Genomic DNA, 13,298 nt, shown 5'->3' on the forward strand with positions numbered 1-13,298 from the left:
CTGGTAACCCAACAGCAGACCTGAATAGCACTCAGATATGGGAAGAATGGAAACTTCTGCATTGGTCATGTTATCTCACTGTATCACATCACACAGCTCACCTGCTTTGATAGGAGAATTCCCACATCCTCATTATCTTTTTATTTTCCTTCTGCTTCAATAATTCTACCTTAGATACAATGATGTATTTGCTTGCTTTTGGTCTGTCACCAGCCAAGCTCTGACAGAATAAAATTGCCTGCTTTTTCTGCATGCTCTCCATGCCTCCACTATTACTTTCCATATTCATGTCTCCATTACCCATGGGTATAATCCAGGTTACAGATTAAACTCTCTGCAGGTGCCAGCTGTGACTGACTCCATCATTTGCAGTGTGAGTGTCCCTCAGAGATGTGTTCACAGGACCAAGGAGATGCCCACCAGAGTCTGTAGTCTTGGGCACAGCACTGGGGGAGCCCAGGCTTCTGTCTGGATCCAAACTGGCACATGTGTCTTAACCTGGGATGGATTTACCTTGATCAGCTCTGACCATCATAAGCACCAACATTTCTGACCTTTCTGTTTCCTCTCATGACTTTTTAGTAGGTCCCATATCCATATTTACACATGACCTGTACCAGGCTTTTGCTTTCTTCTGTTCCTTCACCTCATCACCTGCTGTATGGCAGATTATCAGAAGCTGCCCTGTTTCATCTCTGAAAGCATCTCCCAGCCTCAGCACAGAGCTCCCCTGCCAAAAAGGGCACGAGTGTGCAGGTCCTGGCACATCCTGTGTGCTGGGTGACTGTATTAAACAGTAACATAACAAATACATTAAATAACACAGTAATAAGCATGATGACAATAATAAGCACAGTTAACTGTTTGGGTCCTTGCTTACTTTGTAGTCCTTGCTGAGACGTTCAGCTGTTAAAGGCTGTGCTGCATTATAACATTGCCAAGATATAAATAGCCAGGCAGGGAGATGAATGGCAGGCTCATACTGCACAATTAAAACTTTTCCAGTTTACCCTTTCAGTAAAATTTGTGGTTTATAATAAGCATCTTTGTCTATTCTGAAGAGAGTAAGAATTGGAAAGTTACATGGATGGGAACAGAGGTTCATTAAAGATTTAAAATAGAATGTGGTTTGGCATTGTAAAATAAACGTGTATAAGATGGGATGCATCAAGAGCTGCCTGAAAGAAGTGCTCAGTGTTCCTTTTTTCTTGTGATCCTGGATCTACTGATCATGCTACCCACAAAAAGGGAGGAAAAAGCAGCAGGGATAAAATGTGCATGCTTGCTTCCAACAATGTGAAAGTCTGCTCTATAACCCCACTCATGATTCCTTTCTCATACATATATCTATAGGGTGTGAATATATATATACACATATAAGTAATGCATGCATTTTATCTCTCATGCATCTCAATATTCATCAACATATACAGATGTTATATTACTGATTTTTCTCACCCTAGAACCTAAATCCCCTTATTATAGAGCAAACAGTTATTGACTTGTAGAGACCCAGCGAGCATTTAAACATTCAGAGAACATACATGTTATTTAAGTTTAACTTAGAGCACAGCACATTCCTGCTTCTCAAACATATGAGGAAGGCAGGAAGGAAACAGATAAAAAGCATTCCTTCAAAGCCAAGATTCGAGTAAAAGGGTTAACATTACCAGGTAATTTATTTTTACTGTTGGACACAGTTTCAATTTAGATAAAAGGCAGATGCTTATCACATGGATTTTAATAAAACAGGTTAGAAGTCACAGTTAGAAATCTGTGAAAGCTGGATCTCGAATGGCAAGCAATGCACACAGACTGTGGCTTTATTTACAGAGTTTCTGGGAGTTACTGATCCCTCCTGGAGTCAGGCAGCCCCGCCAGCAGCGAGAGCTGCCCTGTGGTACCAACATTCCTTGCCAGCAAGCACCTACAACCAGGCCACTAATCCTGATGATTAACAAAATCTAGCACTAGAGGGAGGCTGAACACATGTTCTGCTCTCTTTGGCCTTTTCAGCTTCTCCACACATTAAAAGGCAGGTGATTTAAAGCAAGCCCAGCACCAGCAGGCAGAGCCCAGCCACTGAACAGGAGATGAGCTATTGAAGGCAGCAGCCCCCAATGGCAAAATTCATGCTCTCTCCTCCCCAGCTATTTGCCAAGATGTGCACCCAAAATTCAGAAGTGAGCTTTTAAAAAAACAAAGGAAACAAAAAAAAAAAAAACAAAAAAAAAAAAAAAAAAACACAAAAACCACCAAAAACCAAAACCAATTCCTGTGTCCTGGCTGTTCCTTCAGCCAGTGAGTCAGAGCCCACAGAGGCACCGCCGCTCGCGGGGAGCAGAGTCAGACACAAAACACCTGGCAGCCTCTCCCCAGCGAGGATGAGGCTCTCACACCTATCAACACATTCCCACCTTCTCCCAGCTCCAAGGAGCACTGAGACAGGTCAGGAGCAGCCTCACAGAGGAAGGCACACATGCCTCCAGAACGCGCTGCAGCTTCTCCCCTTCCAAAACTCCTTGGCAAGAGGAACTCGAGCCCTTTGGCTGATTTTTTGCACATCACAACAGGACAACACCACTGGAGAGTTCAGTAGCTCTGAATGTAGGCATAGTTCCCTGCCCATGTAGCTGCAGCCCTGCAGACCCTCCAAACATAGATGGTTTTAACAAGAATTGGTATATTAAAATTCTTTATGTTGCACTTCATGCAACTATTCAAAGTCCGATTTTTTTCTTCACTTTAACCCCCAACCTAAAGCCATTTCTTCACATCTGCTTTGATATATCCCAAATTGTTCCTATGTTTAGGCACTGATGGTGTTTAGTCATTAATTTGCAGTTATTACAGTAATGAGGCTCTGGGATGTAGCAGGCAGAATTGCTCTGGGACACAGGAGATCTCAGTCTTATTTTTAGCCTGCTGCTGGTCAGCCTGATGACCTAGGCAAAGCACTTTCCCTGCTCCAGCTTCCTTATCAGGAAGAGAGTGGTATTTCTTTTGTCAAGTGTTTTGTGGCCTGTCAATAAAAGCCACACTGATAACAGCTGGGGGTTGCTGGGAGAGAGGTGCCATCCCAGCTCAACACAATCCTCTCCTTCCCATGCTGTGGCAGCATCTCAGATCCCAAAAGAAAATCAGACCCATCTGCAGATGCAGCACATGCAGGTAATTAGTAGAGATCTCTAAATGGATGTTTTCCCAAGGTGGCCCTTGGCAAGTTGGCAGCTGAGGGTCACATGTGCCTTGAGCCACCCAGATCCTGCCCCAACATGAAATGCTGGGCTCTGACCCTCCCCTTTACATAGAACCAGTAATTTCAAAGCCATAGTACCCATGACTCCTGAGACAGCATTCACAAGGATGGGACATGGGACAGGAATTGGATTTTCACAGAGCTGTGCAGCCCTGCCTGGCAAGGAAGGAAGGAATTACCAGAGCCATGAGTGAGGGTCCCTCTCTGTGAGCAAATAGGGTGCTTGAGAGGCAGCTGATGAGAATTTCTCACTTTGGCTTTGCCTGGCCTGGGCAGATGCCTGTTTTGAAACCAGAAGGCAAAAACATAATAAAAGTCTGCCTCCCTCCCTCCCAGATCTATCTATTTCCCTTTGACAAACAGTGATTTCATTTTTCTTCCCGTCCAAAATTTTTTTTTTCTTTCTCTTTCAAACTGAGCCCAGGCCAACGTGGCAAAAGGCTCTTTGCTCATGTCCTTATTTGTCAAACACGCCACCACCACGCCCTCAGCACCATTCTGGGAACAAGTCCTTGCCTTCCCCCGCTGCAGCTAAAGGGGAACTTCCCCACACAACTCTCCCCCAGCCCAAACACACTCTTTTAAAAATAAATATTGCCTTTTCTTTCCTTTTTTTAAAAATTTCTAAAAAAAAAAAAAAAAAAAAAAAAGGCATTCCAGTTAATAAGAAAAGAGTTTCAATTTCCTTCCCCTTTCCTCCTCACAGCCCTGCTGTGAATCTGAATATGACGGATCTAGATGGGAAAACAGAAATTACAAGAAAATGCCAGATCTATCACGAAGGTATTTTATGATCCAGCCCTCCTCTAATTTCCATCAGAGCATAAGTCAGATACTAAAGTACCTTTTTGGATCTGATCCTAAGTGGCCAGTTCCACTGTCCAAATAGAGATCCAGAGATAAACAGGTCTATGAAAACTGGGTATTATTTTAACTGCTGCTCTTAAGCTACAGCTTAAACTGCAATAAGCTGTGCAGCTTTCAGCCCTCTGGTAACAGTAACACACAAACTGATAATAAACTAAACATTTATCCTGCTGTCCTCATCAACTTAACACCTAGTATAAAAAGCTTTACCTGGAGCCCCACAGCACACATACTTCATAAGCTGTCATCAGCACTGCACTATCCAGAGAGAAATTTCTGGTGTAAAATGGCTGATTTGATGGAACAGAGGAATTTCAAACTCTGGAGTAGAACTGGAGGGCTCTCACCAGGTCCACAGGGGCCAAACCACCCAGAGAGCAGCCTCAGGTCTGGGCAATGCTCAGGAACTGAGTCTGCTGCTCCAGGGCTTACATTCAGCAATGGGGAAACTGAGGCATGGGAATAGTCTGGCACTGGGGAGCAAAATCAGCCTCTTGGAGCCCAATACAACACATGTTCACAAGCTCCTTGATTCCAGACAACCATGTCCTCACAGCAGAAGGAACACAGTCACCATTTGTTCTATTTCTTTAGCACAAGAACGCCTGTCCAGAGTTGAGAAAATTACTGTGTTTGATGCACAAAGGCATTGGGCAGCTTTCTCCAGCGCCACCTGCCTTTTCCCTCCTCTCTTGGGCTTTACATCTTGCTTCAGCATGACTTTTGCTGCTCCTGATCTCCTACAGAAAATGGAAGGAAAAAGGGAGAGGAATAGGTGACCTCTCTGATCACAGAGGAAAGACAGGGAAAGGCAGGGAGCTCTGTGTGCTGTATGGGAGTACATTTGGGATGGTGACAGGCAGGACTGCTCAGGTACAACTGCTAGGCTCCCCTTCCCCTGAGCAGGATTCCACGCAAAGGAATCCCTCTCTAACCAAGCTCTTGCTAAAACCCAGCACTGAACTCAGCTCCAGTCCCAGTTCTACAAAGCCAGAGAGAAAGGGTGTGACAATCAGCAATCCCATGAGTTCAGAGGGAAGAGCTGTCCTGCTGAGTGGCTCTACCAAGGGGCACAGCCCCGTGACAGCCTCGAGTGGCTCAGGGACACTTCTGGAGCCATGGCAGGAGCGAGCTCCTTCCAATAAACACACCAGGCCCTCTCCTTGGGCGAAGGGGGAAGCCTGACCCTGGGGAATCCTGTGGGGCACCACAGCCCCCTCCTGCTGCCCAGGCTGCTCCATGCAGGCAGTGCCTGCCTCTGCCAGGAGCTGCTGCTCCACGATCCCAGGGCTCTGGAAGCTCCCTGCTCCCACGGGGGCCACTCTTCTCAGAGAGATAAAAGACAGACCAACACTTGCTAGGGAATTACTTCATTCCCCCAAGGCTGGGAAAAGCCATGCTCTGCACTTGGCAATGTCCCTGACTGCTGCAGCCTTTCCTGGCAAGGGAGAACACAATCCCCATTAACCCATTCCTGCTCAAAGGCTGCTTTCAACACTTGTGCCCACTGCAGGAAAGCCTGAGGCTTTGCCATCCCAGTAAGCCCATAAGGGAGGGGAATGTTTTGTTTTTCCCAAGGCACAAAGCAGACAAAGTGAGTCTAGAGTTGGTGAGAGGGTCAGAAACTAAGCCAGGTCCTTTGAATTCTGTTTAACGCCTGCCTGCTGGCCTTCTGTCATGTTCAAACCCACCAAGGGATACAGAACTGCCACAATTCTTCCAGGGCCATCAAGGGCAGCCCCATGTGTGTGGATATGTGGTTACACAACTCTCAACAGCCTCAAATCTAGACCATGCTCTCTTTGTTCTCACTACTTCCTACAGAAGGCTCTTCCAGATCTTTGGAGCCCCAGAGCTTTGAAAATTTCTAAACACCAACACACAGGTACTTCTGGCAAGCTCAGCCTCTCCTGTTCCTGCACCAACACCCACACAGAGCTGAAATACAGGTTTATTCCCCAAGCATATTTCAAATTTGCAACCAGACCCACCCTCAGCCTTCCTTTTGCTCAACTAACAAGACAAACTCTTCTGGTCTCCACTGGGAAGATCAGCTCCTCACTCCTTGATCACTTCGACTGCCTTGTCCCAGAAGTCTGAATGCATTTCTCCAGAATGTGCCTGAGCAAACAGAAACCTGGCACTCCAGGCAAACCTACAATACCTACACAAAAGTGTTCATATCTTGTAAAGGTGTTCAAGGCCTGTCCATATCCACTTTGGACATGCCATCATCACCTGATGCATCTTAGAAGTTGTATTTTCATCCAGGTAGCCAATCTAGAAGATCCAAGCCAGCAAAAAGAGGGTAAAAAGGGTCTCAATTACATCACTGTGGCCTGGGCCAGTGCTTATTTGCTTCACTTAATTTTAGGCATCTAAACAAAGCATTTTCAGGATCAGATTACTGCCCTAAAGTCTCTCCACAGTCCATGGAAGGAGAGGGCCATTCCAGAAAACAATTCATTCTGGGAAGGTTCCACTCCCATCCGCCATCACAACGACATAAGGCAATTAGTCTCCTAATTCAAGCCGGATGGGAAAAATCCTTTAATAGCCCAGCAAGTTTTGAATGGAAATACTCTCTGCTTGGGAAACACAGCTTGCTAAAGCTGACTTCGTTATTCCTGACCCATGATTTTTAACCAGAACTTTGCCACCTCATTGTAATATCATTCATTCATTTCCACAATTTCTGGATCGGTTCTGCACAAATGACAAAATTCTTGTCTTCTTACCTGTACATTGTAAGAAACATCATCCAGAGGGGGTGGGGGGGGAAAGGCACCTTGTGATGATGTGATGTTCCCAAGGTCATCCACAGGAGGGGGAGGAGGAGGAAGGAAGTCCCCTAGGAAAGAGAATGGGAGAATTTAAACTCAGCAGCATGTCCCCACATCATAACGTGGATGATTAGGAGGAACTCCACAATACTCTTAGCTCTGCCCATTGGTTTTGTGGCACAGGACATAACATATTATTTGACCATTAAATGCTCAGCTTCACCCCTCACTGCTTCAGGAAATGGCTACACAGCTCAGTAACACTGGCAGATGGCTTAGGGGTGCTCAGATTCCACAGCAAAAGGTGATGTACCACAAAGCCTGAAGGCACCAACAAGCAGCTCCACAGATCCAAGTCACATCTCAAACCTAGTCCAGGCAACCACAGAACTTGCACTAATGAACAGCCTGTGTCTAACCCTTCAATGGATCCCATCCAATTCACCTCCCTCATGTGCTAAACTATGCCAGCTCCTCTTGATCCCTATAAAGACAGCATCAAGAGCTGTCCAAAAGCAGGGATTCCCTGCTGAGAAAGACACACAGAGGGCTGGAGCCCAGAATCCAGGCCAGCCCATCTCCTGCAGCCCTGCTGCTGGCAGGCAGACACACTCTTTGCATCTTCCTCTTCCTACAGGGAGTTCATAGCTTCATGTAAAGAACTCCTGGGAAGATCACAGGCTCTTCTCAGTGACAACAGCCACGTGATGGGCCAGGTGCAAGCACACATGAATCCACCTCTCTAACTCTGGATTTTTACAAGGGGGCTGATGTACAAAATTTCTAGAATACAACTTGCTCATGTTTATCTTCCAGAAGTGCTGATGGGAAGACAAAGCAGCAAACATTGGCTGTGAAGCCATCCAGCTTGGCAAAGAGATGGGAGGTGGGAGCAGAGAGAAGTTCTCCTTGAGAATTCCATGGGACGTGGAACCAGAAAGGAGAAAAAAATCAAGGACAGAGCAGCACAGGCTGCAGGAGCAGGACAGCAAGCTCTGAAAGCACCTCCTAATGGTGGAAAAAGAGCATTTGCCATTAGCACTGGATTTGTCTCCAGGGAAGGCAGCTGCCTGCAATTTGGACCACTTTGGTATGTTTTTATTTCTTCCTATGAAGATTGATGCTGCAAGTAGAGCTGTTTGCTGTTGGCTCTTGTGTGTGCAGCATCTGGGAAGGAAGGTTTCAGATTAATAAAAGTGTGATGTCTCACATATATAGGAACTGTTGCTTTTGGAAGGAAATACGAACTCCCTGCTTGACCCTCTAAATCTCCATGCAGCATCCCACTGTGTCCAGGCCAGAGGCCCTCAGCAACACCCCTAAATGCCAAGAGCAGGCTCCAAACCTCTCAGGAAGGTGCTGAGCCAAACCCCTGTGACCTGCAGCCTTCTGGGCCACCTGTGCCAGGTTTGAAGCCCTAGGCTCAGCCCAGAGCAGGCACGGGCACCAGCTGGGCAGCAGAGCCAACACAACACTTCCAAGCTCTCTGCCATGGGAAGCAGATGGGTCCACAGCCCTTGAAAGTTTTTCTCTTCTATTTTGAATTACTCTTGAAAGACACAAACTTCCCCTAGGACTTTCAGAGATGTTATTTAACAGGAAAGTAATTTCTTCCCATTTTACCCAAAATGAGCATGGATGGGACTCAAAAACCCCTTCTGAATCCCTAAGAAAGTATTGTCCTAAATACAGATGCTCAAAAACAACAGACTGAAAACTAATTTAAGACAATCATGTTGCTCCAATACATAAAATCCCACGAAACCCACTGGCTCATGCTATTATAGAGTTCAGAATTGATTTTTTAAAAAATTATGTCCAATAATATCTGCAGTATCTTCCTCATTGCCCGATAATTAATCCAATCTTTTATTTCAAATAATGTGAAATACAATACCAAACCAAAAGAAAAGTAGAGAGATTTTGAAATTAATATCTAAGGGGTTAGTTCTAAAAAATGCTGGGATATTTGAGTGCTTCTTAAACTTTTCTCCTTTGCTCTGTAAATGACCCTCCAACCAGCCAACATGATTTTGCAAACAAATCCAACTCCAGTGAACAAAGACTTCTCAAGATTATGCTTTAGATGATGTTTTTCAGTCAGTCCTGGCTCCGATGCCTAAGACTGATCTCCCTGCACAGCACATTAGTCAGACACTCTTGCTTTATTACAATCCTTCAAAACACCTAAGGAAAATCAAGGTAGAGAATGTGCTGGAGGAGATGAGACAGGGAAAGGGCCAGGTTTTCTGCATAATCAGAAGTCTGTATCTGACAATAACTGTTAGAATAAACACAAACAAAATACCATTTTTACCCCTTTGGAAGACCCACTCCTCTTGAAAGAAAAAAAAAAAAAAAAAGAAAATTGGCAAGATTTTTCAGAAAAGGAGCGAAGGACAAGAGCTCTCTCCTAGAGTTTGGAAGAAAACACTTCTTTGCAGTAGGAGACAGCTGGCTCCACCACGTCCCAGCCCAGCTCTGCTGACTCCATCCTGTGTTAGATAAGCTGCTGGCTCCACTCTCCCCACAAGTGGGAAGGTTTTTAAACTGGGAAGCAGAGAGCAGATGCCTGATGAACTGGGGGGACCTTGCAGATGTTTGGCCTTTTCCTGGTACTCTGTGAACAGATGGACCTTTCTCCTTCACAGCTTTAGTTATTTACTCTGCCACTGCGCCTTCCTTTTTCCCACACAGCCACAGGACCCAGTGCTGTTCCCACTGCACTCACAGGAGAATACTCCCTTGGATGCAGAAGGGAAAGCTGTCCCTGCACTATTATTATTATTATTGGCATTGCTGGAAGTCTCCCTCCGGCAGAGAGGGAAGCATGCAATGACCAAAATCTGTGTCCTCAGCAGCATAATGATTCTAGATGATGTGGGGAAGAAACATGTCTAAGTTTGAGCGAGTAAAAGAGAAAAAGAGCCTGAAAGCCAGCTGACACTCCCTTCAGGCACACTGTCCCTACAGTGCACCTTTGTCTTCTCTCACTTCCAGAGCTTTGCAAGTCAGATCTCACTTACTCAGAGCCAGGCAAGCCGTGGGAGGAGGCAGGGAAGTCCATGTGCAGGCAGAGCACATCACTGCCAGCCACTGCTGGCCACCTTCAGTGTCACAGAGCGAGGTGGGAGCCATCTGGGCAAGGGACTGTCCCTGGTCTGCACACCCGCAGCCACAGCAGAACGGGGCTCTGGGGTTACCAGTTACCCATGGCAGGGGGAGGACACATCCCACCCTGAGCACTCACCCTCTCCTGACTGATTTAACCAGGTTGGCCCTCTGTGAATAAGGAATAAGATGGGCAAAAGGCTCATTAATATTGATTATTGTTCAGCACCAAGACCAGCATTTTGGTTGACTTTCACCTGACATCAACCTGAACACTTGGATGTATTCCAGGTTGTAAGAGTGACTGCACTGAGTTCTGTCAACAGAGAGGTATCAAGGCACCTCCAGAAAGCAATTTGTACTTCAAGGCAGGCAGAGAGACTTGCCTTCCAATGGCAAATCTCTCCATGGAGGTAGGAAATCACACCAAGACACAAACTGCCTCCAGCTCTTACAATGAGAAATCTCTACCTGTTACCATATGTTTAAGAAGAGAAAACAAACAGTCCTTGCTGCACCAGCTACTCATTCCCCCTTCATACAGCTGTGCAGACCGTGAGTCAACCTATGAAGGAGCTGTGCAGTGAGACACGTGCCCAGCTCGGTTATTTCAGATGCAGCGGCGCAACGTGTCGTGAAACCACAGCCCTGAGCTCTTCCCTCAGCACCCGTGCAGCTCCTGCACTGCAGCATCACCCAATGCAGCCAGCAGGGATGGGACTGCCAGCCCGGTAATAAAAACCCCACCTGGGGTCCCTCAGGGCCCACCCTGAGCAAGAGAAAACTTGTATGGTGCAAATACGAGTAATTAGGCAGAAATTAGTTGAGTCCATCGCGGTTATGGTGGGAAGCAATAGCAGAGCCACTGGCAGAAGTGATGCCTCCCAGCCCCAGTCTGGCTTCTGGCTGCAATCAAACCTGTGCCATTGTAGTTGCACTTGCAAGGTTTTACCCCTCTCCACCCCAAAATTTCCCCTCTTACACATTCTAAGGAGCTTTAATAATTTCACCATTACACTTTTAAGTATACAAATATAAAACTGTTCAAAGCCCTAACAGACACGTACATCAGCACAAACCTGTCAGGGTGAATAGAAACTCACAAAATCTTTGCCACTGGCTGCCTGACGCCTTCTGGGTACAAGTACGAGCTAAGAAAAACATCCTGCCTCACACAGCAAACACCATTCTCACTTACAGGCTAACCTTTAAAATTTTAAGTGCACTTCATTTTTTGCTGGATCAAGCTCATGTCTCAAGTCTTTGTTTTCAGGAGATATATCTGCCAGCCAACAAATGAACTGTAGCACAGTAACTGCCTCCCCCCCTTGACAGACATAGTAGTTTAGACATGAAGATTTGCGGCTTTGAAGCTTCTAGACTAGAAGAAGGGCTCACATGTTCAGTGAAAGAGATTCTTTGGGGGGAAAAAAACAGAGAAACATGAAACAGCAAAACACCATAATTTTCAGGGAAACAATAAGTTAATGAAACCTATTAAACAAAAAAAAATGGGTTTACACTGGTCTTCTCAGACTTCTGACTGACATCTGATGACAACATATGTCAGATGCTGATTTCAATTTTCTCCTTTCAAGCAAAAATAAATCCTTTCTGACTATAATCTTGATAATTTCTCATTCTGAAGCTGGTTCAGAATCAGTTTGAATCACCTGAGAAACACAGTTCAGCCCTGACTCAGACCAGACTAAGGACAGTGATGGAGTGAACCCCACTGATGTGTTTCCATTCTGATCCAGACTCCATTTGGCAAAGTACTGAGCAGACAGAGGCACTGCTTGGTCAAGTACTTACCTTCTACTGCAGAAAGCCAAAGCTTTTGACATTGAAACAATTGAGATTTGCACCTAAATCCTAATTCATTGAGCACTAAGCTAAAATCCTATTGATGGAGGCTACCATGAGCCTGCAATCCACAGTGACCACTGCAGGAGCCTGCAGAATATCCCAGTACTACTACATGGTCTGGGAAACTTCCTACTGCACAGTGACACCACAGGATTTTTATAGAAAACTTAAGCTAGATGTGACCTGGTGCCTCCTAGGTGTGAACATACATTTTACTAAGTTTCCCAAAGTAAACATTTTCCTGTAGCATCTGTACTTAACACATCACTAGGCAAGAAAAACACACAATTAAAATAATGTTTTGGCCCCAGCCATGTTGTGCGGAGTCACTGACACCACGTCAGTGCAGGGGAAACTGTTGCATGATGGCATACCAGCTCCACAATCCACCTAAAAATACCACATTGGCCTGTGATTCCTAAAATAAAGCAGCTCCAGCAACCCAAAGCACTGTTTAAATTACCACTCTTACCAATCACTAATCCTACCATTTGAACTACTTGTGCTAATCAGCTACTGTATTAATAAGCATGAGGAAGGAAAAAAACCCCCACACTGGCTAATTTCATCCTCAGCATTTAAAAAAGGAATACTGAGTCTGTCAGGTAGTTGCACTGAAAATTTACTTCACCACCTGCTAGCTGAAATATTGCTTTTATGGATTTACATTGTATTAAAAGGTCACTGGCTGTTTAAGTCTTAAACAGTTTTAATCATTCTAAAAGTCTCTTAACAGTAAGAAAAGGAAGCTCAGAACAAACAGCAGCAGGGATTCTAATTAAAAGGGCCAATTCATCTAATTTTATTTGGGGTTAATTATTCAGGATTCACTCTCTGATGTGTAAGGAATAGCAATTAGTAATTTTAGTGATTTGAGGAACATTGGAGGTGTAATCAGTTAAAATGAGTGAGTGTTTACAACACAAGATGTTGAATTAGTTTCTCCCAGCTGGAGAACAGGAACATTAGTCCCCTACAGTTCAGGACTACGATCACAGTCCTGCTTAAAATATTCTCCTTAAATTAAAAAAAAAAAAAAAAATCCAAACCCACCACATGCCAACAATCATCTGGTAATTTTGTTTACTACATGGAAAGTCAATAGGAAATGCGCACCATGGCAGCTTACTCATCCTCACCTCCACCTTCACCCTGCGATCCAACTATTTAAATCCCTGGGATTCACTGGAAACAATTCCCAGCAATTTTCCAATCTGTACAACTTCAGTCAGACTACCACCCTCTTGCCACACTGCCTTTCACCACAGCTGGCTGAGATAATGGAAGAAGCAGCCTGTGAAACTTTGAAATGTTAATTAACCTCAGTAGTTAAATATACAGAGAAAAAATGACCGTGCGATTAGCTTAAAACCTCTAGGTACAATTCCTCCTGCAAATGCAAATCCAAA

General features: G+C 45.1%; 1 protein-coding gene across 11 annotated transcripts in view; it reads right to left on the minus strand.

Moving 5' to 3' along the window:
- LPP (LIM domain containing preferred translocation partner in lipoma) overlaps positions 1 to 13,298 on the minus strand; it is a 318,754-nt gene that overhangs the window by 163,995 nt on the left and 141,461 nt on the right. For all 11 annotated transcript variants that reach the window (XM_064721315.1, XM_064721322.1, XM_064721313.1 and 8 more), the window contains one exon: positions 6,865 to 6,977. In XM_064721315.1, coding sequence (XP_064577385.1) covers positions 6,865 to 6,977 — 113 coding nt within the window. The remainder of the gene's footprint in view (positions 1 to 6,864; positions 6,978 to 13,298) is intronic.

The sequence above is a fragment of the Zonotrichia leucophrys genome, chromosome 9 (genome assembly GCF_028769735.1).
Source record: "Zonotrichia leucophrys gambelii isolate GWCS_2022_RI chromosome 9, RI_Zleu_2.0, whole genome shotgun sequence".
NCBI lineage: Eukaryota > Metazoa > Chordata > Aves > Passeriformes > Passerellidae > Zonotrichia > Zonotrichia leucophrys.